Below are 27,417 nucleotides of genomic sequence, written 5' to 3'. Positions count from 1 at the left end.
AAATTTGACAGAAGAATTAGACAAAATTGGATCAAAATTACAACTCTGGGGAATCCTCACCATTTTTAGCTATTTTGATGGGATCTCAGTATGAGATATTTTCAGACTAAAGGTGCCAGTTACAAAGAAGACAAAGTTGCAGCCGGAAGAGAAATTAGTTTGAGTTTATTATTAGGAAAGCTCCATGAATATTTAATCTCCTTTATGTTTTAAGGGAATTTAAAAGATTCATTGGAGCTAAAAGGCAATTCTACTGGGTCATAAAATTGCACCCATTGCATCACATGGGATTTATATAATTTCTTCTTACCTATTCTTGATAGATGGGTGCCAAGGAAAGCTTTTGTTCTCTGCATTTTAATGGGTGTACTCCGTTTTGCATGCTTCTTAAAAATGAGAATAAAACCATCTAAAATACATAAATAAATTTATATATTTATCTATACCAGGCTCTCTGTCCAGTTCAGTGGGGGTCCAGAGTGTTTGTTCCTGGTGTTACGTAATCGGGACAGATTAGGGATTCTGCTGGTTACCTCCCACTTTGCTGCCCAGCAGTCTTGCTGCCTGAGCTGATCTCGGAGGTGGTGTTGAGGACTTCCAGACTGCTAGTGTTGGGGGACTTCATCATCCATACCAAAGCAGTTCGCTCTGGGGTGGCTCACAACTTCATGGCTGCCATGGCTGTGACGGAGACAGGGGGTCTGGAGGCTGACCCAGGAGAGGGGGGCAGAGATTTATGGGGTTTGATGCCACCCACAAGGCAGCAGCCAGGACAGAGGGAAGGGGAAGGGTCAGTCAAAGGTGGAGATGGGGGCAGGATGTGTCAGAAGCAGAGAAAGAGGCTCTTCATGTGATGGGTGAACTGGTCAGATCCCCATCATCCCCTGTCCTGCTGTCTCCTAGAACCAGGAGGGTCTTGAAGAGGGAAGTGGAGGGACAATCTATGTGCAGGAGAAGTTAGTCTCAGGTTACAGGCATGCACACCATCAGATGAGGATACATAAGCCCAGGGGAGGGCATGGTCTTACTGTTGCCTCAACTGCTCCGCCAGGCGTGAACCTGGAAAAGTTAATGCCAGCTATGTAGGTGCAAGAAGTGTGTGCAGGTGTGCATCTGGTGCACCTTAGGAAGTACTGTGAGTGTTGCTTTCGTCATTAAAGAATTAGCTATCAGCCATTTGCCTTCCATGGCTGTGTTTGTGTGGGAGAGCATTGGAGGTATTGATTTGTTGTCCTAGTAAATGGAAAACTCCTACTTCCCATAACAAAAGAAGATGGCAAGCCAACAAAAAATGCAGAAAAGAACTGCTGTGTTACTTTGTTTTTTAGAAAACATGCTGAGTATAGTGATAGTACGTTCAACTCGTGTCATTGGAAGACAAGGTGAGGGTGAACATCTTCTAAGAGGCTGTAAGGTATCTTCTTCTCTCATTAAGTTGTTCTGAAAATGTTAGTCATTTTGGTGCAATCTGCTCCATACTGTAGGGGACAAACTTGCTACTTAAAAGCACTCGGAGAGACAGAGAGGCATGTCAGGGATGTAGCAGAATACAGACTACAATGCATTCCATCCGATGCAGAGAAACCACCCCAATCTCCCCTTGCTTGGCTGCAGCTTATTTAACTAGGAGTTCCTTAAACCCTTGTTATTGTGCATCCCTACAACTGTATGGAGATGCTTGCCTATGAAAATACAATATCTTTTATCAATGATTCTAACTAAACGAAGTTCCTTCCTGAAGAGCAACCTTAAACTTTCAAATTCTGTAAAGTACTTAAGAAGCTTGCACAAATATCCTTGCCTATCTAGCACAGATAAAATGGTAAGAACAGACCTACTGCAGGGTGGTGCTCCTATTTCCAGCTTAACATATCATAATTGATGGTAAAAAGGCTTTTGAAATGTCTGGAAAATCAAAAGGATAAAACTCTCTATCTCCTATCATAGGTCAATAATGGCTACTAATCTTAGTGGCTATATTACCTCCAGTACCAGGCTTAATGTCCCTGAATATTAGTTGCTGGGACTCATGAGTGAAAGAGTGCTGTTAGTATTTCCAGAGATATCAGGCACGTCACAAGAAGAACAGAAAGTAACAATAGATGGCCTTTGATATGACCCAGCAGCACTCTTATTGTGTTCTTACTCACTGGGGGAACCAGAGTAGCCACAAGCCCAAGCTTAAAACCATATTGAATTGGCTTCAGATCCTATGGATATATTCTTAGAGGAATTGTTATTATGGAAAGAAGAATATCGCTCTAGGGTCTGACTGTCTTTCATCTTGAAATTGCTTTGAGTGAATAAGTAGCTTCTTTTCAAAAGAGTTTGTCATATTGCCAAACTAGAATTTGTTGGCTATATGCCCCTCACTAGAAAGCAATAGTGAAGTTCATGAATCCAGCTGCAAGAAAATGTTTCCTTCAAGTTGGGTCTCACCGTTTGGATTAACTTCTCAGATATCCATGCTATGACATCAATTCAGCATGGGGTAACTGAGGGCTAATTTCTCAACTGTTAAAACAGAAAACCTAGCAAAGGATGATGCTTGCATGTCATGAACACACCAGCTCCAAATGTAATCTCGCAGCCGGCTGCAGAATGCAGTCAGGAACAGGGAGGCTGGGCTTTCAAGCCAGCACAGGAGAGCCTGCAGCTGCCAGCATCGACTCCCCCTGACCTTAGACGGCTGGCTGATAAGGAAGGAACGGAGAGCAGGCTGGAACACAGCCAAAGCTCCCTGGAAGCCCAAACAGGCACGGAAAGTCATAGAGACAGCTTTTTGGAACAGGAAGGGGCTGCAGCTGACCAAATAAGTCCAAGGTGTAGGCGTATAGGAAGGCTTCTAGATAGGAAGCAAAATAAGAAACATAAAGGTTGAAGGTTCAGTCTCTTTTCTCAAAGAGTCTTTTCTCTTCTGTAGAATATGATTTTTCAATGCTGATCAAGGAAGGTGGGATAGCTTTTAAAAAGGAAGCCAAATTATGGCACACACATGACAATGAGTGAAGCTCATGGACTTCTTGATTTATATGAACAGAAACATTGCAGCTTTCAGAAGTGTTTGCTGAAATTTATCACAAGTGAAAGACCTTTAAAGAAGAGTTTATTGAGAACATCCATATTGCAGCTATCTTGGAAAGCTTAAGGCAACTTTTCCCCATTGTTGTAAAAGAAAAGAAAAAAAGTGAAGGTTACTGTATGCTAATTTTTCATATGCCTCATAAAACATTTCATCATAGGCATCCTGAGCTGAAAATGTTCTTATTATGCAAAAACTTTAAAAAGAAGAAAACAACCTCACTGTGCTCATAGAAGTAAACTGAACAGGGCTATACATTGTTGCATTTAAACTAGTATCAGCTTCCTATGTAACATCTTCCAGAAGGGTTCTTAGCCCACTTGGAATTTTCACTGCTTCATTACATCATGAACAAATAGTTCTGGAGTTCAATGTAGTTGACATTTTGGTTATAATGCCAATAAACATGAAACCCTCAAAGCAGAGGGTTTTGTTTTCCTCATCAATGCAATGTCAAACCTCACTGTAATTCTTCCACTAATTGCAATTAAAGTCTTTGTAAGATTAAATGTTTTAGGACTCTTTTTAGAACAATAAGCAGCACAGCTTTTAAAATATTTTAAACTTTCTGTTAAAATTCTGCTCTTAATGCTGGAACCTTAATTATGACATTAGTCTCAGTCTCTGATGAATAGCAGCAGTTCTGGCTCTTTCTGTTTGCTATAAATTCTTTTCTTGGAATACCCAGAATCACTCTAGAAGTTGTATCTACCACCAAGCAGAGTGTGCTGAAATATTAGTTTAGGATGGTAGTTGCTAAAGAAAAACGTGAGAAGCAGTTTTGGGTTCTAATGTGATCTGAAATGATGACGAGAATTCTGGGGAGGCTGATGTTGGACTGATAGGGGAAGAAGAAGAATGCTTGATAGCACCCACAATAATGTTTGTGCAGTCTGTACATTTGTTAATAGCTGATATTCTACAAATGCTTTATTGAATGTCCCACCATATAGATAAAAGAAAGCATAAAAGATTACTTTTGTTTTCAGTGACCTGCAGTTGTCCAAGAACAACAAGTAAAACAAAAAATGCATTTTACAAAGATATGTAGTGCACATTTCTGCATGCAAAGCAGAAGAAATATATAGCAGGGATTTGCAAAATGTAGTGAGAGGTTCTTGGTGTTTAACAAGGATCTAGTTATTTCTGAAATATGTAACCAAGGCAGCAGCATTGGAGGACTAGAATTGTAATGTGACTTCTTGGACGGTGAATAAATCTTCATTAGGAGTGAGACTGTTGATCATCTCTAGTTACATCGACAGACTGGGCTTCCTAATGACAGAGTTAGCACTTGTGCCATTTTCTAGACTAGTGCAACAGCCTGACTCAGGAAAAAAACCCATCAAAGTGAACACCCTTGTGTGTTCAGAATTGTTAGCTGCTGCATTGGTGTTTCCCTGGGCAGCATTCTGTTATCTGTAAGAAGAGGACTACAAGAGCATGCAGTTCATAAGGCTTGAGATACTGGCCTTTGATAATCAACTTGGCTTGGGAAGAGTGATCAAAGTGAGCAAGCAGCAAATGTAGTGTTCCTCTCCAAATGAATGATATATTTAGTGTAAGACTTCTAGCCTTTTCTCTCTCACCTTTTCTGCTTGCAATAGAATTGTAGTCTGGATTGTGGAGAGAGCTATTCGTGCTGGCCTGTGGGTGTGTTGCTAGGTGCTAGTGGACAGGTAAACATATGCTGTAGTACGGAGCATTTTTCTGGAAGTTCTGTTCCTTTGCTGAAAGGTTCTACTCTGGATCCTACCCAATATTATATTTATTTATTTATCCCAAGAACTGACACTATTTGTGGGTCACAAGTTGTGCAGGCTTGCATTGTACAGCAGAGATCGATGACTTGAGTTGCATTAGCCTCCATCAACCAGCATGTGTTCAACTTAGTAGCTGAAATTCTGTATCCTGAATTTGTTTCATGCAAGGCACTAGTAGGACCAAAATCTGATTAAGACAGCAGCTAGTTCACATTCAGAAGAAGGAAACACAAAATAATAAAATAAATGGAGTGACAGGTTTAGAAATATGTTGTCATGGTTTAGCCTAGAGGCAGATCCATGGGCTTCTTCGAGCACTACTGGAAAAACAAATCTTACAGGCTGGCAGGATTTGCTAAAAATAATCCTAAGGTTTATTTATACAAATAATATACAGTGGCAGAAATGCTGAAAAGCCTCAAACCCTCAGTCTGAGTCCCCTCCTTGATGTTCAGTTCTCATAAGCATTATTTACTATGGGAATGGGGTAGGAGTCTATCAAGGATATAGGGTCTCTGCTGTGGCCCTTCTCTATGTATTGTTTCATTTATCTTTGCTCTGTCCTTATTGTTAACAGCAGTCTGCATTTCTCCTGGTATTTTATGGTGATCCACTTTGTTATGTCCCCCTTTTGTTCATCATTAATTTATTCAATTGTGCATACAGCCCATCCTTTTTCAAAGGAATAGGGCAGACATCAACATATAAAGCAATCTGAGTACAGTGGTACCTCGGGTTACATACACTTCAGGTTACATACACTTCAGGTTACATACGCTTCAGGTTACAGACTCCGCTAACCCAGAAATAGTGCTTCAGGTTAAGAACTTTGCTTCAGGATGAGAACAGAATTTGTGCTCCGGCGGCGCAGCAGCAGCAGGAGTCCCCATTAGCTAAAGTGGTGCTTCAGGTTCAGAACAGTTTCAGGTTAACAACGGACCTCCGGAACGAATTAAGTACTTAACCTGAGGTACCACTGTACTTGGCTATTACATTTTTTGTATTTTATATTAAGCCCCCAGATGAGAATACTGTTACTCTGTTTTAATTTAATTTTTATATGGTGTACAATGCTCTGCAATGATTCTCTAATAATAGGCTTTGCTTTACTTTAGTAAACAACTAGTTTTAAAGATGAGCTGCATTTGGCTTGGGACAGACCATCTTATGATCAGAGGGCATGTTATGTTTACTTAAATCTGAATAAGAACTTTCACTCAGGGATGATTGGCATTTTAATTTGGAACAACCTATATTATTTTTTCTCATAAATGTCGAGCAGCAGTAAGTCAGGCTTTAGAGAAGCAAAGTGGCATAAAACATCCAAATAATGAAAATATTTAATAGAACCTTGTGAATGAATGTCCAAGCTATGGGCAGTCTGAATCCAGAAGGGAACACAAGATTTATGGGGGAAGAGCTCTCCATGTTAGCTGTGCAGACATGTCAAATTCTTAAAGCCTCAAGCATGCTCTGGGGTAGGGGGCAGCAAACTTTTTCAGCAGGGGGCCAGTCCACTCTCCCTCAGACCTTGTGAGGGGCTGGACTATATTTTGAAGAAGAAAAAAGTGAACGAATTCCTATGCCCCACAAATGACCCAGAGATGCATTTTAAATAAAAGGACACATTCTACTCATGTAAAAACATGCTGATTCCCGGAATGTCTGCGGACCAGATTTAGAAGGCGATTGGGCCATACCCATGCTCTGGTGTACCGTTTCAAATACGGAATGGAGTTAATGAGCCTTTTTTGCCACTTTTGTAAAAAATAAATAAAAATGGGGTGGTTTGCCTTTGAAGCAGGGAGGGCAAGAGTTGGGGATTGGAGGCAAACCCCTCTTCAAGCTATATCCAAGCTAGAATGGGTATGGGACTCGTTTGATTTGGTGCTTCTTTTTTTGAGAGGAGGAGATTTGCCTTTCAGCCTGCACACACAGAAACACCAAACTTCTTTAGTATCTATAATTTTGGTTGCATTTGCTTTTAAGTAAATTGGAAAGATAAACTCTGTCAAATGGGATTCAGGAGTCCTGTCCGCCTTGTTCCGTGCAACTTCTGGCTTACTGGAATACAGTAACAGAATGTAGGCAAATGACCACTGTTAACACACATTTTGTTTCTTCTTTGAAGAAGAAAGAATTAAGTATAATGGGCTTCCTTTTGATGTTTCCCTGACATTTGGTGATCTTAACTCAGTGACAAATTAAATGGCAAGACTTAAAAGAAATAGATGCTGTTTAGTGATAATAATAATGGGTGTAATACAAGACATGTGGTTCTGCTGCTGCTAGATGATGGCAGTAATACATATTGGAGAGGAAACCAGTTTCAGCTGCATAGGATAGATTTCACTTTCTAATAGAAATGTATGCATTGTCTCTAAATGGGGTTATTATCCACTCCATTGCACAATGTTCAGAGGACTTGGTTGGCCCTTGTTGAGGGTTACGAGAGAAATAAATTGGAAACCAATTGCAAATAAGACCAGCGGTCTATCAGCTGCTCCTTATTTATCCATATTACCAGGACCCTCTTACAAAATACAAACATGTACAACATTCAAGGCTGGGACATGTTTGGTTGTGAAAACAGCTGCCATCTTCTATAGTCACAATTAATGGAAAAGCCAACAGCATGAAAAACAGTTCAATCCTATTTTGAATTGCATAATGGAATTTCACCTATGAGTAAACTAGTGGTTTTTGTTGTGGGATAATTTCAAAACAGTGATCTCTGTAATAATTATGAGGTTGTATTGTGAAAGAAAATGTATCTTGTAAATGATATTGATATTTTTCATTTTATTTTGGTATCTTTGTTCATGGATACCAAAAAGTCTAAAACTAGGTAAGTTTTATTCATAACAAGTGCAGCCTCTCTGGCTCCGGGCTTCAAGATCATGAATTGCTTTTGAAAATATTGGCCACATTCCACACAATTGAGTGATTAACTAGAAGTATGTGTACTGTAGATAGATGTTTTTTCTACAATTCTTTTTATTCACACCCAGGAGTCTGACAAGAAGACTTATAGTGCTACATAGTAGCAAGAAAAGCAGGCAAAGAGGATGATCAGCAAAGGCAGCTTAAATGTGAAGCAAAATATCCATGTGGGTTCAATCTTTTTTCTTCTTCTACATCTCTGTTTAAAATATTTTTCTTTCTTTCTGGTTGAAGTCTCATGATGCAAAGCTTTCTACAGAAATGCGGGTCTGAAACTCATTACTAGTTAAATACATCGAGCAAAAAATAAAAAATTGGTCAAGGATGTCCCTTTTAACATTACCATCCTTTTCTCTTGTTTTTCTGAGTCATTTATGGTACTGACAGATTCCCAACATATTTGTCTGTTTATTGTGCAGTACTTAATTTTTAAGGTAATCCAGAAACTAGTAGTTTAGGGTTTCATTTCTAACAGACAATTGCATTAGAACAGAAATCTTCTGATGAAGTGCTAAACCTGTATTAAGACAGATTCTGGGATTCTAGGTTGACTAAGTCATATTTGGAGTAGACCCACTGAAATTAACAGACTTACGGTAGGTTCTTTAAATCCATTGACTTCCATGGTTCTTCTTTGAGTATGACTAACAATGGATATCACCCCTTATCTTAATAGAAGGGCAATATATCTCTACTGATTTCTTAAAAGAATAACACCAATGGAAAAGCAGAGGACGTTTTTTGTTTAAGTATTTGTTCGGTTGAAATGCTATCTAGCAACCATTTTCAGCACACACACACACGGGAGACCCACAAAGTTTCCCAAAAGGCAACCCTCAAGCTTATATTTTTCAGACCTGTTGCCTTTATTGGAAGCCCCAATTGACTGTCACTTCAGCACCATTCATATGATTTAAAAATCAGCTTTCTCTATAATACAGTGAAAGTTAATTCAGAATGGCTTAATGCCTTTTAGGACTTTGTTTACTGTCAGTAGTGTAGTCATGTATTGAAATCTTACAAGATTTGTGATTAGGTCACTCTTGCTAGGAAGAATAAGGTGTATTTGAAGGAAAAAAATATTAAGCTGCAGCCAGTTGGGGCTTTGAAGTGGCTCACCATGGAGTGCATTGAAATATGAGGTTCAGTGGTCTGCTGTTGTTGCGTAGTCGTTTAGTCGTGTCCGACTCTTCGTGACCCCATGGACCAGAGCATGCCAGGCACTCCTGTTTTCCACTGCCTCCCGCAGTTTGGTCAAACTCATGCTGGTAGCTTCGAGAACACTGTCCAGCCATCTCGTCCTCTGTCGTCCCCTTCTCCTTGTGGCCTCCATCTTTCCAAACATCAGGGTCTTTTCCAGGGAGTCTTCTCTTCTCATGAGGTGGCCAAAGTATTGGAGCCTCAGCTTCATGATCTGTCCTTCCAGTGAGCACTCAGGGCTAATTTCCTTAAGAATGGATGCGTTTGATCTTCTTGCAGTCCATGGGACTCTCAAGAGTCTCCTCCAGCACCATAATTCAAAAGCATCAATTCTTCGGCGATCAGCCTTCTTTATGGTCCAGGTCTCACTTCCATACATCACTACTGGGAAAACCATAGCTTTTACTATACGGACCTTTGTTGGCAAGGTGATGTCTCTGCCTTCCCCCCCTCCTTCTTTTTAAGTGGTGTAGACTTCTGAATTCGCAAACAAATGACAACGAATTACTTTGCCCTAGAAAAAAGGGGAAATGCTTTTTATGGTGGAAGGAAAAAAGTGATTATTCTCCATTTTCAGTTCAGCTTGTAAAGGACTAATTGAATAAATACTAGATTTTTAAATATACTCCATTGCTGTGCTCTTTCACAGCATAATCCGACATTGGCCACAGTTCCAAGAAAAAAATACTGGGTTTGACAGACCGCTGGTCTGATCCAATATAGCAATTGGATGCCGATGATAACCCATCTGTCATAAAAGAACACTTGGGTTTAGCAGATAACATCTGGGGACCGTGTTTGTTTTTTTCTGCTCCATGAAGAAATTGTAACTGGAAGGAAGCCATATGAAGAGGCATTCTGAAGCCACTGAGACCATTCTGTTTCTTTGTTTTCTAGCACCTAAGCCATTTCTAAGCTGTGCCATGTATTTGCTATTTAATTTCCCAAGACCTTTTGATTTTACTGATTAACATACACCGGCTCTTGCTAGTTGTGTCTGTTTGGCCCTCTACTGGCTTTAAAGACATGCCAGAGCTTCATTTGAAAAATATGTGCTGTCCGAACTCGGAATTAGTCTTCTTCATAATAATCTTTTCAAGGGTCAATAAACCCTTTCCACTAGGTATTAGCTATATTCTTTAAATTGCAGAATCTTAGAATTGGAGGGGATCACATATGCCCCTAGAGCAGGCATAGGCAAACTCGGCCCTCCAGATGTTTTGAGACTACAATTCCCATCATCCCTGACAACTGGTCCTGTTAGCTAGGGATGATGGGAGTTGTAGTCCCAAAACATCTGGAGGGCCGAGTTTGCCTATGCCTGCTCTGGAGAATAACATATGCCAAAAGAATTCCTAATGGATGACTGCCCAATCTCTTAAAAATTACAGGAGAAGAAATTTTCACAGCTTCTCTAGACTGTTCCTAAGCTGCTATTGTCTTTACCCATTCCAATGTTAACTGAAAGCTGTATTCTGGTAGTCCAAGTCCATTGCTTTATCCTTATAGAAAATGTTGAGCAACTGTTAATCTTCTTTAATAACATTTTAAATTCCACAGAAGTCAACTTAACCCCCTTTCCCAGCTCCATTCAAAGCACAACTTTCCTCATAATTCTATGGCTTGCGTTTTAGACTGTTTATAAGCTTTGGTGTCTTTTGAATCATTTCTAGTTTATCAACATCCTCCTTTAACTGTTATGCTGCAAATCCAACACTGTACTCCAAGTGAGGTCTGAGCAGAGCTATATTTACTCCTGATTTTTGCACATATCATCCAGAGATTTTTGCCTTCATCCAGAGATAACAGGGTAGTTCACAACATACCACTTATTTCATTTATTAATCACCTCCTATGAAGCATCTAGTGGCAACTTCACAAAACCTATATAAAAATATATATTAAAACATATTTATATAAAAACAGCTGAAAGTTACATATATGAAAACTATTTTAAATCCAATACAGATTCCCAGATTCCCGACACTAGGGCTCTCCCAGTTTCTTTCGGGCCCCACACATCAAGCAGGCCACACGCTGGATTTGGCGTCGGTATAGATGTGATCATGTTTCCTTCGATGAAGGTGCCATGGTCTGATCACTACGCTCTGAAAGCCAGGATTGACGTTCCACCCCCACCCTGCTTAGGTGGCGAGCCGATTTGGGCTCGCCAGCAGAGGCTGATGGACCCTGATAGATTCCATCAAGCCTTGCGGGACCTTTCTCCCCCTGGCGACTCATTGACTGAGCTTGTTGAGGGCTGGAATACCCAGCTACTGGCAGCCATCAATGAGATCGCACCTAAGCGCCCTCTGCGACCCCACAGAAACCAGACTCCCTGGTTTACCGAGGAGCTCCGGAAAATGAAGCGGGACCTCAGACGGCTAGAGCGAGTATGGCGGGGTGCCCATGACGGAGCTTCAAGAACATCTTATAGGGTTTTTATGAAAACCTACGAGATGGCAGTGAAGGCCGCTAAGAAGTCCTACTTCTCGGCCTCCATTGCATCCGCTAGCTCTCGCCCGGCGCAATTATTTAGTATAATTTGGTCTTTAACGTCCCTCGAAGGACAGCCAAATTTAAATAACAATTTGACACACAGCTGTGAGGCATTTGCGAGCTTTTTTTTGCGGAGAAGGTCCTGTTGCTCCGCCATGACCTCCCTGCCAATTTGGATACAATAAAGGAACTGGAGGCCCCTCGACTGTCCTCGGGTCCAGTATTGGACCACTTTGACCGGATATCCCCAGCCGATGTGGACAGACTCCTCCGAGCTGGAAAGCCCATCATTTGTCCTCTCGACCCGTGCCCGTCTTGGCTGATTAGAGCGTGTCCAGACAAGGTGCAGGCCCCCTGGGGGATATCATCAATTTGTCCCTTGGCACCGGGACATTCCCAGGGGAATTGAAGGAGGCAGTGGTGCGCCAGCTCTTAAAGAAAACATCATTAGATCCCTTAGATCTATCCAATTACCGCCCGGTTTCGAATCTTCCATTCCTGGGTAAGGTGATTGAGAGAGCGGTTGCTGAACAACTTGGTAGGTTTCTGGATGAAACATCGGCTCTGGATCCATTCCAGTCCGGCTTCCGCGCTGGTCATGGGACCGAGACGGCTCTGGTCGCCCTAACAGATGATCTCCGCAGGCAGCTGGATCGAGGCGGGTCGGGGCTGCTGATTCTTCTAGACCTGTTAGCAGTCTTCGACATGGTCGATCACGAACTCCTGGACCACCGCCTTGCCGACATAGGGATCCAGGGCACAGTCCTTCAATGGCTGCGCTCGTTTCTCTCTGGTCGGGGACAGAGGGTGGCGCTTGGGGGGGGAATTGTCATCGCGCCACTCCTTGGTGTGTGGAGTGCCGCAGGGTGCGATACTCTCCCCGATGCTTTTTAACATCTTTATGCGCCCCCTCGTCCAGCTTGTCCGGAGTTTTGGACTGGGCTGCCATCAGTATGTTGATGACACCCAACTCTATCTGTTGATGGATGGCCATCCTGACTCGGCCCCAGACACACTGATCAGATTCTTGGAAGCTGTGGCTGGATGGTTATGTGGGAGCCGGTTGAAGTTAAATCCTTCGAAGACAGAGGTCCTCTGGCTGGGACGGGATGATATGGGATTGAGGGGGCAACTCCCATCTCTTGCGGGGGTGCAATTAGTGCCAGCACCGTCCGTTAAGAGTTTGGGTGTAATCTTCGATCCTCCCTCTCCATGGAGGCGCAGATTGCAGCTATAACAAAGGTGGCATTTTTCCATCTCCGCCAAGCTAAGCAGTTGGCTCCTTACCTCTCTTGCCCTGACCTAGCCACTGTGATCCACGCGACGGTCACCTCCAGACTGGATTATTGTAACTCGCTCTACGTGGGGCTGACCTTGAGACTGACCCAGAAACTCCAGCAGGTGCAGAATGCTGCGGCGAGACTCCTTATGGGGTCTTCACTGCAAGATCACATTCATTCGGTGCTATACCAGCTGCACTGGCTCCCGGTGGAGTACAGGATCAGGTTTAAGGTGCTGGTTTTAACCTTCAAAGCCCTATACGGCCTAGGACCCTCGTACCTACGGGACCGCCTCTCCTGGTATGCCCCACAGGGGAACTTACGGTCTTCAAATAAAAACATCTTAAAGGTCCCAGGCCACAGAGAGGTTAGGCTGGCCTCAACTAGAGCCAGGGCTTTTTCAGCTGTGGCTCCAACCTGGTGGAACCCTCTGTCACAAGAGGCAAGGGCCCTGCAGGACTTGACATCCCTCCGCAGGGCCTGCAAGACAGAGCTGTTCCACCAGGCCTTTGGTCGGGGCGCAGCCTGACTCCCTCCTTTGGCAATCTTTACAGAACTTTAGTTTATGGTTGCCATCAATTTTGATTTTAATTAATTTTTATAATGTTTTTTATAATGTTGCACTATTTTAGTGTTGTTAGCCACCCTGAACCTGGCTTCGGCTGGGGAGGGCGGGATATAAATAAAAATTATTATTATTATTATTATTATTATTATTATTATTATTATTATTATTATTCCAACTGGGATAAAGAAATGGTAAATTACAACTTATTCCTAGAGTTTCTTTGTCTTTCTTTGGTTGGGGTTTGAAGTGCCCCTCTCTGGAGCCCATGACAGTTAGTGATACAAAAATATGCATAGTTTTCTGAACAGCAATAAAATGTTTCTCATGTATACACAAACAAAAAGAAAAATTCAAAGCATTTTTTAAAAAGGCTTTAAGTATATTTGACATCATTCAGCAACTGTCTTTTCTGCTCTGTCATGTTGCTTTTCAGTTTCCGATTAACTGGCCACAAAGCAAACCATGAAAGATGCAGCCACTTTGTTTGAACATTGTAAGGACATTGTCAAATATTGCAAAATGAGACTGGATTTAAAGCAGAAAGAATCCATGCAAAATATGAATGAAAAGATCAGTGACAAAGATGAAAGACTTTCTTCCAGCAAAGTGTTTAACTACGGCATCTATCATTTCAAGGAGAAACTAGAAGAACTGTGTTTTTTTTAAAAAAATATTTTTTATTGATTTTCCAATATCATTCCAATAACAGCCTCATTATAACAAAACAATTTTTATCCAGTTAATACAATTATTAATGCCAAATATTCATATGTCAAATTATACAATTTAATTAAACTAGCTCCCTCGCATGCTAGAGTTGATGAGTTCATTCTTCTACATTTTTTCTGCATTCCAAAAATTTAATAATTTCCATTCCATTCCATCCAGATATAATAATCCCTTATATAACAGCTACAGTCTTGTGATTTCAATTAGTGTTGGCATAATAGGTAATTTATAAAGTTTCAAGTGAGGAACTTTAGCTGTACTCCTTATTCTTTCCTACATGTGACAATTTTTCCCATGATGTTTCCCCATCCATATATGGTGGTATATCTGTTATTCCTGCAACTGTTGATGGTTCCCGTCATGTCTTGGGAGAAGCTGTTATCTCACAGTTTCCAAAAGTCACTGCATCACTTCATGGAGGATGGATGGCGGCAAACAGATTGAGATTGAATCCTGACAAGACAGAAGTACTGTTTCTGGGGGACAGGAGGCGGGCAGGTGTGGAGGATTCCCTGGTCCTGAATGGGGTAACTGTGCCCCTGAAGGACCAGGTGCGCAGCCTGGGAGTCATTTTGGACTCACAGCTGTCCATGGAGGCACAGGTTAAATTCGTGTCCAGGGCAGCTGTGTACCAGCTCCATCTGGTACGCAGGTTGAGACCCTATCTGCCTGCGGACTGTCTCGCCAGAGTGGTGCATGCTCTGGTTATCTCCCGCTTGGACTACTGCAATGCGCTCTACGTGGGGCTACCTTTGAAGGTGACCCGGAAACTACAACTAATCCAGAATGCAGCAGTCAGACTGGTGACTGGGAGCGGCCGCCGAGACCATATAACACCGGTCTTGAAAGACCTACATTGGCTCCCAGTACGTTTCCGAGCACAATTCAAAGTGTTGGTGCTGACCTTTAAAGCCCTAAACGGCCTCGGTCCAGTATACCTGAAGGAGCGTCTCCACCCCCATCGTTCTACCCAGACACTGAGGTCCAGCACCGAGGGCCTTCTGGCGGTTCCCTCACTGCGAGAAGCCAAGTTACAGGGAACCAGGCAGAGGGCCTTCTCGGTAGTGGCGCCCTCCCTGTGGAACGCCCTCCCACCAGATGTCAAAGAGAACAACAACTACCAGACTTTTAGAAGACATCTGAAGGCAGCCCTGTTTAGGGAAGCTTTTAATTTTTGATGTATCACAGTATTTTAATATTCTTTTGGAAGCTGCCCAGAGTGGCTGGGGAAACCCAGCCAGATGGGCGGGGTATAAATAATAAATTATTATTATTATTATTATTATTATTATTATTATTATTATTATTATTAAACAAGCTGTCTTCACCATTTTTCCAGACAGTCAATCTAGAAACTTCTATTCTCGCAGTTGGTAGGCTCATTTCCTCCCTGCCACTGATTTATGACCATTTAACCTTATCTCAAACACATTCCTTTATGGATAATGGAGATTAGGGAGGATTTTGCTCTATATTTTCAAAGCATAGCATTTCTCTCCCCCCCCCCCTCAGTTCCTTTCTCTCACATACCCATTTCCAATTTTGTTAAATTCCATATTCTATCCCAATTTATTCCATCCTCACTTGTGCTGATATTTTAAAATAAAAGTTGCATTCTAGGTTGGGGTTTGCTGTATCATAAATGTAGAGAAAAACCTTGAGTAAGCAAACCATGGGCTCCTCTCCCCCCACCGTCTCTTTCACTAAATGAAATCTGCTCTCAATCCAAACCTTTCACATCCTTGTAGCTGCGTTGTTTTTGCAGCTTCTTATCTCATTGTCTCTGGCATGTGTCTGTAGTTTACTCCAATTAAAGCCCAATTAACAGGATAACCTGTGCTTCCAGGGACAGGATGGGGGGCGGGGTCGCAGCAGCTGGAGTGCTCCATGCACCCAGTGCCTTTGCCTGCCATCACATTCATGGGGAAGCGAGTGCCAGACTGCCAAGCAAATGGCAGATAAGAGCCTGGTTCCTCTTCCAGCTGAAGATGAATGCAGATAATGAAGTTCCTCCATCATTATCTGATTATCTCTGTCTGTCTCTCTCCCGCTGTGTCAAGAGAAACTCCATTCCTGGCGCACCGGAAACAGGAAGCCCGAAACTAAAAGAACTTTGTGTAGGATGAAAGGGAGACCAGATTTGGTGACTTTTGGTGAATAATTGCTGGCACTCTTTTTGATTGTTGTAAAAAAAAAGTCTAAGTAAACTGGGATACAACAGTGGCCAAACTCAAAGGTTTTGCAGGTGTATGGATTCCTACCCATACAAGTATTCTCTACATTATTATTATTATTCTACCACGCTTTCACTCTAAGATCTGAGGGTGGGTCACAACAATTTAAAATACAGCGCAAAGAGTTTAAAACATATTGCAATTACAAATATAGTGTGGGTCCCAAAAGCATAGTGTCAATGGCCAGGGTAAAGTGGTGTGTCTTCAGCATCTGTCAAAAACTCTATAGTGAGGGCATGTTTTACAGTACTAACATATTCACCTCTCTTTCAAACCATTTCCTAGATTCCTTGAAGAAAGGGCAGGATCAAGATCATGAAAATTAGGGAAGACTAAATCAGTTTTGTTAGTACATCATTGCATATTTCAAGCATTATGTTGTTTCAACAGAATATTAATTTTGAGCAGGTGATTGTAACTAAGTATAGAATACTGGTACATTAGGGGTGGATTTGGTAATGCAAATCTTAAGCATGTTGCAAGATGAACTCTGCATGTAAAAAATGCCAGTGGCTAGGATTATTATTTATTTTATAGAATTTACACACAGCTTGATTGTTAAAAAAAAAACCATCAAAGATAATAAAATCAATTTAAAAATTAGAACAAAGGATTGAATTTGAATTTATCTTCAGCAGTGTATGCTTCAATATGATATGTTAAACACTCTGGGGTTTTAAGCCCAATTATATAGCCTAGGGAAAAGGATGAAAGTGCAACTGCAATCAGCGAACTCAAGCCTTGAGTTCTGCACTAGCCACCTCAATAAACATGAATACCTGCAAAAGTAGAACCATATGGTTTGAGATGCATTTGCCATACTTCGTTAAAGAGACGCAAAACTATAGTGAAAGAGACGCAAAATTCAACTCAAATTAACAGTGAAAAGATGCAAAGCTTTTCTATTTTGCTTGAATCAGCATTATAGGCCAGCATGTTTATATTTTCGCATATGCTCTTGATACAAGTTCTGTGTTGTGCCTATGAGTAATCCATATAATTATGTATTTGTATGGTGGTTGTTAAATCTGTGCTGCCCTGTTCTAATTATGTTGTTAGCTTTCTTGGGTTTTTGGATATTAGTGCTTGGCTAATTGTTATATATGTTATATATGATTATTCTTGCAGGCTGGCTTAAAAGCACTATGATACTGAGTGGCAGAGCAAATGTTTTAAGATAAAAATATAAATAAAATAATATCTTAGTATGATCAGTTTTTAAACTGTAAAACCTTGTGAAAATTAGAAAGGATTACCTCATTACTGTCTTACAGCGTGATTTACAGTTTTCATTAATATACTGTGCAACATTTTCATATGCTTGCTGGTAGCCACTTGGTGTAGTACAGGTGCAAAATAGATTCATCGGTAGAAGTGGACTCACTTGTTGGAGGAATTGACTCAGGATAAACCATATTTACTAAGATAGCAGATACGATTTTTTGTTTGAGAAGAAGTAAAGCACCACAGCTAAACCAAAACAGTTAGCTTATGAAAATCTTTATGGTCTGGATTGTTTTTATATTTCTGTTCTCATGTCTTTGCATTCCCTCTCCTTACATACATTCTAAGGTGGCAAGTGAACAATCGTAACTTCCAAATTGGTTTCATCTCACCTTGTCTCCTAGGAGAAGGAGAAACTGTATGTAGAGCTGAAGCACCTCTTGGCCCGTCAGCCTGGACCAGAAGCAGCAGAACAGTTGCAGTTGTATCGGCACACTCTGCGGGAGAAGACCAAGCAGCTTAAAGTAAGAGTCATTTCCAATAATTCATTATATAAATAGTGAGTGTAGAAATAGATAGCTTGTATTCCGCAGAAGTAGGAAATCATTATTGTCAGGGACATAAGGACTTGTGTTCTGAAAAATCTTTTGAACCTGGAGGTATACTTCTTAATTCATGGATAAGTACTTCAAGAATAGAACTACAAGTATGTTGTCACCCCAGAAAGGTAAATGGGACTTCCAAATTCAGAGGCAGAATTCTTCTGAGTAACATATCGAAGCAGAAGCAGCATGCTTTTGGTAAAGTCTTTTTCAGAGGCGGTTTGCCTCTGAATACCAGCTGTTGGGTAGAGAGAATGCAGCTGCACCGCTTGTGGGCTTTCCCTGGGCTTGTTGGCCACTCGGACTACAGAGTGCTGGACTATATGGGACTTTCACCTGATCCTGCAGTCTGTTCTTATGTTCTTGTACCCCTAACCTCTTAGAGTTCTTTGAGAGTGTCAGCAAATGTATTAGTAGAGGTGAACCTGTTGATACTGTATACTTTTGAAACAATACCTCACCAAAGGCTCCTGAGTAAGCTTAGCAGTTATGGAATGACTAAAGGTTCTGTTATTAATCAGTAACTGGGTAAGAAACAGGAAGCAGAGTGTAGGAGTAAATGGACCGTTCTCCCAACAGAGGGATGTAGAAAGTGGAGCTCCCACAATGATAGGCATTAGGACCTGTGCTTAGGAATGAGCAGTGAAGCAGCCCAATTTCCCGATTGCACCAAATTGTTCAAGGTGGTTAAAATGGAAATGCACTGTGAGGAGCTTCAAAAGGATCTCTCTAAACTGGTTGAATGGGCAATAAAAAGGGAATGCAGTTCAATGTAAGCAAGAGTAAAGTGATGCACAATAGGGGGGAAATGATTAATTTCACATATATGCTAATGGGATCTGAACTGATGGTGACTGTCTAGGAATGGGACTTAGGGTCATAGTGGATAACTTGATAAAGATGTATGTGGCAGCTTTGAAAAAAGCAAATTCCATGTTGGGATCATTAGGAAATAGAACAGAAAAAAACCTGCCACTATCATAAAGTTTGGTGATCCATAATTTAGCATGACTATTCTTATGAATCACATGAACTGTGCTTTTTGGGAAATGCCCACGAGTTCTTTACACATACAGTTCTGAAGAAAGCTATTGTATGAATTTCCTAACATTGTTGTTTGCATTTCATGGTATAATATTTGTTTATAAAATTAAGAAATTAAAATCTAATTAGAGCATAAATTTACAGCCTATTACTATAAATGTGCATCCCACTTGGGTCTTTGGAGATGCTGCCAGATTTTTATACGAGACTTAATTTCCTTTTTAAATGAGTTTTTTTTAAAACATCCCCGTCAAAACAGTTTTCCTTCTGTCCTTAACAAGCTAGCAGAAACGGATTGAGAAAACATTGCTAAATCCTTCATTTTTCTCTAACGGTGCATTGACTTATATTAGTCTCGCATCTTATTAGAGGGCTGACAAGAGTAATCTTTCTTAACCCCTTGTCACTGTAAGACAGGATTTCTTGGGTGAGAAAAGCTTGTTTATGCCTCCTGGAACCGCTTAATGCACCATGTTAAGCAGCAACAGCTAATATGTAATGTAGTGCTCTTCCTTCATTTTCATTGCATGAAAATACAATAGAATACATTCTTTCCCCTCCTCCCACCCCTGTTTACGCATTCTAAGGAAAGCAGCGTGAAAAGTAATACCCATTTGCCATAGGTGGTAATAACTAAGGCTGCAGCTTATACCTCGGATAGGAGATGACTATTAAGGTTTTTGTGCTGGCATTTGCACTCAACATATTACGGAGATATTGGATAAAACACAGCAGTTAGTTGTCTGGGTTGTTTTAAAGTTTGTGGGCTCATAGAGTAATGTTTGAAACTAAAATAGCAGTCTATGCTTATGGTCAAAGAGTTGTAGCCAACAAAGGTAGAGCAGATCCATTGAAATTAATGGACCTAAGTTAGTCATAAAAATAAATAAATGTGTAGTGGCACCTTAGAGACCAACTAAGTTTGTTCTGGATATAAGCTTTCATGTGCATGCACACTTCTTCAGATACGATAAAACAATCATTTAGTTTCATTGATACCAATATTGATAGCAGTTATTACATACAGACTACTTCCATTTGCACAGCACATGAATAGATATACTATACTTACTGCGACATTCTGATAGTATGAAAAATCTTTTGAGATAGCCAAGAACAATATTCAATATTCAATATTGGTATCTGAAGAAATGTACATTCACACGAAAGCTTATACCCAGAACAAACTTAGTTGGTTTATAAGGTGCTAGTGGATTATTTATTATTTATTTATTATTTATTTCAACTGTGTCAGACCAACACAGCTACCTACTTGAATCTAAGTTAGTCGTGTGCATTAATTTCAGGGGGTTTACTCTGTAACTTAGTCTGATTCAACTCAGAGAAACAAAAACACAAGTACAAAACATTAAATTTGTTCTTTTCTAAGCCTTATGATTTTTAAGCCACTTGAATATTGTTCTTGAATTTCTCAAAAGATCAGTAAGTATAGTATATCTATTCATGTACTGTGCAAATGGAAATAGTTTGTATATAATAACTGCTATCAATATTGGTATCAATGAAACTAAATGATTGTTTTATTGTGTATTTTAAGCTGTTCATTGTGTATTTTAATTATGGCATGCTTTTAATGATTCTGTATTTTAACCATGTTGTGAAACTGGTTTTTATGCTTTGTAAACTGCTTACAAACATCCAGACACTAAGCAGTATATAAATTAATGCATCATGATGATGCAGAATGAGAGAATTGTTACCCAGTGCAGGGACAGATTTAAATAACAATTATTTATAAAAGCCATAGAGGTACAAGAAGACAACAAAGCACCCATGGCATTTGTTTGTTCTTGGTTTTTTTTTAAGGTTTTGTCTTCTGAATTGAACATGTATGAATCACAGAGTCAAGAATACAAATATGAAATTGAAAGACTTGCCAATGAGCTTCTAAATGTAAAGAAGAAATACCTCACCCAAAAACGCAAGGAACATGAAAACAAGTAAGTGATAGTATCAGTGGTGGTAATAATTACATTATTTAATAATAAATTACTGCCCAGCTGAGATCGGATTATGACAGCAATCTCATGTGTGTGGATACATGTCCCCCTGGTGAGATATGTGAAATTGCCAAATATTGAGTACTTCCTGTAAGTCACTTGTGTGAAAATTCCCCCAAGTGTAGTTTTATCTCTTTTCCCATGTCAGTGCCCAGCTTTCTTAATCCCTTAATTGCAACTCTTTTTTTCAGCCACATCCTGCCCTCCTCCCCCCTGCATTTAATTTCTGTTCTGGGCTTTTTATGTTGGTCCAGACTCAAGTAAACAGTTGCATTAGCAGGAGACAGTGCAATGAGTCCTGCTAGTGCAACAGGGCTCCCCCCTTCTCCCCTGTACATACCTTGTGCACCCACTTCCACCCCCAAATTGGCTGTAGGGGAAGGAAAGGGGAGATCATTTCAACTTCCAAGAAAAAATGCTTGCACTGACGTAATGATCATAATAGCTTCATGCTGAATTGCTCTCTGAGTTTGCTATTTCCAGACTTATTTGAATTGCATCCCATCACTGCTTTGTTTGGTGTATGGGGTGTTAGCAGTTTGACTTCACCCCAGAAGGTGCACTCCATTGTCTTTCGAGACAGACGGATGCCAATAACTGCTTTGCTGTTTCTCATTGATGAGGGCTTTGTTCCTTCACATTGGAATTTGAAAAGAGTATATAGTCAGTCTTCCAAAATCAGCTACATATTACAAAACCCTAGACCAGTGGTCAGCAAACTTTTTCAGCAGGGGGCTGGTCCACGGTCCCTCATAACTTGTGGAGGGGCTGGACTATATTTTGAAAAAAAAATAATGAACGAATTCCTATGGCCCACAAATAACCCAGAGATGCTTTTTTTTTAAAAAAATTATTATTATTAATTAATTAATTAATTAATTAATTAAAAGCACACATTCTACTCATGTAAAAACACCAGGCAGGCCCCACAAATAACCCAGAGATGCATTTTAAATAAAAGGACACATTCTACTCATGTAAAAACACGCTGATTCCCAGACCATCTGCTGGCCGGATTTAGAAGGTGATTGGGCCAGATCTGGCCCCTGGGCCTTAGTTTGCCTACCCATGCCCTGGACCATCCCTGCTTCTGGAAATTCTCAATATCATACCTGTCAATTCAAAACCATTCAAACATCGCAATTTGCTTATGCAGAAACCACTTAACATGAGAGAAACCCCATGTTTAGAACTTCATGTGATCACACACATGCCTATTTAGCTGCATGTACATGTTGTTTACCTGATCTAATAGTCTCTTGATTCTGTTCTCAGTCACCAGTCTTGATTTTTGCAATCATGCTTCTCCCCATCTATGAATTAGATGTGCATTGGGCAGTTCAAATAATTTAATATTTTCCTGTTTCGCTCCTTCCTGTGCTAGAACGTGATTTTTAGAACCTGCACTAGTACCCATTTAGAAATACAGAATTTAATTTCTTTTTTTTTCTTTTTCAATAACCACATTTCATTCTCATCTTTGGACTTCCTCACATCTCTTGTTCCTGCATTCTGAGCACATAAATTTTTCTAGCAAATTATTTACTTAATTCAGTTTATATCATGTAATTGTCCAGTATTAAATCTCAAATCTTAGAATTTAAATCACTCTTTTTTTTTTAAGAACTTAATTCTAACATATTATTTATCCAAAATTTGTCTTTTCTTTCAGCCACGTTTAAATTTATATTCTTTGTTACTAATTTGTTGGAGCCATATTATTACAGATCTTACATCTTTCTTAACATTCGTACAATTTACAGTGTTTTTGTAAATAGTCCTTAAATTTCTTCCAATCCTCCTCCACCAATTCTTCTCCCAGGTCTCGGATTCTGCCAGTCATCTCCGCCAGTTCCATATAGTCCATCAGTTGCATCTGCCATTCTTCCAATGTGGGCAAATCTTGAGTTTTCCAGCCTTTAGCGATGAGTATCCTTGCTGCTGTTGTGGCATACATAAAAAAAGTTCGGTCCTTCTTTTGCACACTCTGGTCAACAATGCCCAAAAGGAAGGCCTCTGGTTTCTTAGGGAAGGTATACTTAAATACCTTTTTCAGCTCATTATATATCATTTCCCAGAAAGCCTTCACTCTAGGACAGGACCACCAGAGGTGAAAGAATGTTCCTTCAGCTTCTTTACACTTCCAACATTTATTATCAGGCAAATGGTATATCTTTGCAAGCTTGACTGGGGTCATGTACCACCTGTATATCATTTTCATAATATTTTCTTTCAAAGCATTACATGCGGTAAATCTCAGACCTGTGGTCCATAGCTTTTCCCAGTCAGCAAACATAATGTTGTACCCTATGTCCTGTGCCCATTTTATCATAGCTGTTTTAACTGTTTCATCCTGTGTATTCCATTTTAGCAGCAAGTTATACATTCTTGAAAGTGTCTTAGAGCTGGGTTCTAACAGTTCTGTTTCTAACTTTGATTTTTCCACCTGGAATCCTATCTTTTTGTCCGACTTAAAAACTTCTTTAATCTGAGCATAATGTAGCCAATCTCGCACTTTATCTTTTATTTTCTCCATACTCTGCAACCAGAAATACAGAATTTAATTTCAAACCAGTTACTTCCTTTACCACCCGAACTTCATGTTTTTAGATAGCAAACAGTTCTGATGACTGAATTAGCAAAACAGTCAGCAATCAAAGGCGACCTCTGCCCATCTGCAAATGGCATAATGTTGCCTTGATGTTTGGAATTAGCAACAATTGTTCGTGGCTAATGGCCTTCCTGGGGCTTTATGATCAATACACAAAGCTACCATAATGTCTAGCGATCCATTTCCAACAGCTAAGTGTCCTTTTGAAAACAGCTATAATCTTTAGAATTTGAACCCTGGGCTTAGCTTTTCCATTTCAGCATTACAGGGGAAGAAATTCACTCTGCCGTATTTTATTTCTAGAATTTCATTTCCTGCTACTATTATATTTTTAAAGGGCAATGGACCATCTATAAGGAATAGAGTTACGCCTAGATATATATGAGTATTACATACAATACTATGAGGTTTTCATTTTTGTCAGTTTTATGCCACTTCCATAGTAAATTATGTTTATAAGTCCAGAAAGGAGAATTAAGCTATCTCCTTTCTTCTTTTTTATCTTTATTTTTTTCTTACTATTTCCTTCTCCTTCCTTCTGCCTCCAAAATAGTCATGTAGTCAAGGGGACCTGCACATGTTTAGCTACTTCTTTCTAGTGTAGTATATAGTACAGTGTCTATTACAGCTTGAATAAATTTGCAGTGTAGGGCATGATTGTGGGACTGCTACAGAAAATCATCATAAGCTCTCTTTTGCTTCTTGCTCTCTGTTGCATGTTTGGATCACAGCACATTAGTCATTATTTAGGAGAGTTTGGTGCACAGTTGCATACATGCTTGCCACAATCTCACCCTTTCTCTTTTCCTCAGTGCCACAGTCCTTGAATTACTTTTTAAAAGAAAACATTTACTAGGAAGCAAATTTAAAATGTTCTCCAGGAAACTATTTAGTTTTTTGAACCATAGGGTTGTATCCAACTAAGTTCTACTCAAAATATATGCAGTGGAAGTAATGGATCTTAGGTGAGACGTGCCCATTAATTTTAGTGGGTATGCTTTGGGGATAACTAGCACTGGATACATACAACCTATTTTTAGCTTCAGACATTTTTGAGGCTTTGATCTGTACCATAAAAAGTCCAAAGATTTTTAAAAAATTGTTAGAAAAAATATAATACAGCATTTTTGTGCTTTAGTACCACCAGTTTACAGTGATCTGATAAATTTGTTTGAATATTTTGCTCCATTTATGTAGTTGTCCATCTCAGTTCAGGAAAATGTGTCTTTCACATTGCTCTCCTGGCTCCCCCCCCCCCTTTCCACATTAAATATCTGAGTGGATAGTTAAACTATGCTGCTTTCTCTTAAGGCTGCTAAATTCAAGTTGTGATTGTTCTTCCTATGGCTTTAAGTCTAATGGTCACACCTATCAGTTCAAAGTTATATAGGCAGTGTTGGCTTTGTGTAAAAAGAACTGGATAATTATCTCTATAAATCTGTTAAAGGTGAAAATGGCTAACACAATTTCTTCATTAAAATTCAACAAAGAGGCGGGGGGGAATCCTTTTTTTGCCTTTGATGATTTCAGCTTTTTATTTGAAAAACAAATAATCATTTGGAGGAACAGTGCCAAGATTAGAAATTCCAAGTCTTACATTTATTATTCTTTTAATGAGAAACTGTGACCATTTTGAGGGGGTAACATTAGGAGAGCTCATTTAGTTCTAATTTTTAATAATTCTGCGTACCGTAAGCAGTCACCTAATTAGATCCAAACAGGCATCTAATTGTGGTTGTTTAGCTAAACAAGCTTTCATCAACTTATTTTTAATGATCTCCTGATAGAGCTATTGCTGCTATTAAAACTTTTGGAACTTTTCAAAATGATACTGAGATAAAAAATGTAATAATATGCCCTCTTTCTTTCTTTCTTTCTTTCTTTCTTTCTTTCTTTTCTACTTCCATCCCTAAGGGAAAAGGAGAGAGCCTTGAGTAACATAGAGCATGACTACCAAGGAACGAGAGCCAGAGCTTCACGCTTCACCGGAGGTGGTTTCCCGCTTAGCAACCCACCTCCCAAAATTGTAGCCTAACACTATTGCATCATTAAACCTCATCCACTAGAATGGAAAAGAGACATTGGCATGTCCAGCTGAACTAAAATGTTTTTGAATACAGATTAGATAATATTATGGTTTTTAAAATAATTTGTAGCAAAATATTTCTTCGAGGTTACTGTGTTCTTTCATTAAAGGTAGCATTCTGGCATAGGCAATGCTATTTTTTATGCCCAGTTAGTTGAATGCTGCGCATAATGAAGTCACTCCCCATCCTATAGATATATTTGGAGCAGATATTTCGATTTTACAGTTTTTGTTGTACTTCAAAGTACTCAAGACTAGAAGTAAGTTCAGTTGAAATCAGTGATACATGCTTCCAAGTAAATATATTGCATATAAAATTGTAATCAACTGTAAAATATCCATATCTATATTGGCTTAAACTACCTCTTCTTCAGCATGAAAAAACATGAAAAATAACTAGAATGCTAATAATTTAGCTTAAGAAAATATAAAGCTTAGAATTCATCACTTTATCGGAACAACATTAATCTGTGAAAGTTTAAAGTCATTCTCAAAACTGATTGGGAAGGTATGCGATAACATTAAGCCTTTACTGGTGAATGTATTTCCTTTTTATGCTAGCTAGCTAGTATGATGGCAACATCTTTGACTGTACATCTCAGTCTGTACATTTAGATTATGCCTATCTTTCATTAATTTGTTTCTCAATCTAGAGTCTAAATATAACCAACCTTACATTTTCGAACCTGTTAAAAGGAAGACACTGATTTAGTTCTGCAACATTTAAAGATTGTTTACATTTTACATCATATATACCTCCCCACACCAAAACCTTTTCAACCAAAGAGATTTAATTAACATTCATTAGCAAGCCATTTAATAATTTCAATATGTGAGGTGCTGAAGAATGGGGATAAGAGTTTAAAATAAAATGTCTTTGATATATTCTTGCCTCAGGGATGAAAAACTCCCAGGAGAGAGCCTGATAAATATTTCATTAAAAAAAACTTTTGCAAAGATATTGATCTTTTGTTTGGTGGAATACAGAATTGTATATTAAAGCCCCTTTGGAAAACTATTAATGTTAAGTGTTTATTTCATAGAAATCAAATAATCTGTGATGGGGAATCATTTTGCTTTTATATAAAGGACAAAGATACTTAGTTATTGGAGGAATTGCCATTGTCTTTAATTTCTGAAGCAATTATTATTCTTGTTAGGGTCTCTGTCTTTCGTGTCTTGTTTCCTGAAGATACCAGTGAATACTTAAAATTATATTTCTTACCATTTTCTTACCATCATAACAATCAACCCACTATAAACAAAATATGCAATGTACAACTCCTAGTATCTTTGCTGCATCAGCTGCATGGACCAGCAGAGACTGATTTAGGTTGGAGCATCCATCTTACCAGTACTGCATTGGTGAATTAAATGCAATCAGAAAAAGAACATCTGAACCAGCTTTGTGGGTAAGTCCTTAGACATGTTGGTTTTTTATATTCTTTCCCAAAACATCTTCACAACTTTCTTAAAATGCTATTATATGCATATGTGTTTATTTTGTTTTCTTTATAATGAAATTTGTCTC

The 27,417-nt window shown here is 39.5% G+C and overlaps 1 protein-coding gene across 1 annotated transcript in view; it reads left to right on the top strand.

Moving 5' to 3' along the window:
* The window catches only part of CFAP58 (cilia and flagella associated protein 58), a 79,810-nt gene extending 52,906 nt beyond the window's left edge, over positions 1 to 26,904 (top strand). The window contains exons 15-17 of the mRNA XM_081863598.1: positions 17,927 to 18,046; positions 20,996 to 21,129; positions 25,715 to 26,904. Of these exons, the coding sequence (XP_081719724.1) occupies positions 17,927 to 18,046; positions 20,996 to 21,129; positions 25,715 to 25,835 (375 nt within the window). The 3' untranslated portion in view covers positions 25,836 to 26,904. The remainder of the gene's footprint in view (positions 1 to 17,926; positions 18,047 to 20,995; positions 21,130 to 25,714) is intronic.
* The last annotated feature ends 513 nt before the right edge of the window (positions 26,905 to 27,417 follow it).

This window comes from Podarcis erhardii, assembly GCF_964252035.2.
Source record: "Podarcis erhardii genome assembly, chromosome: 5".
NCBI classification, from domain to species: Eukaryota; Metazoa; Chordata; class Lepidosauria; order Squamata; family Lacertidae; genus Podarcis; species Podarcis erhardii.
Note: the sequence above shows the minus strand (reverse complement) of the source record. Positions and strands in the feature narration are given on the sequence as shown.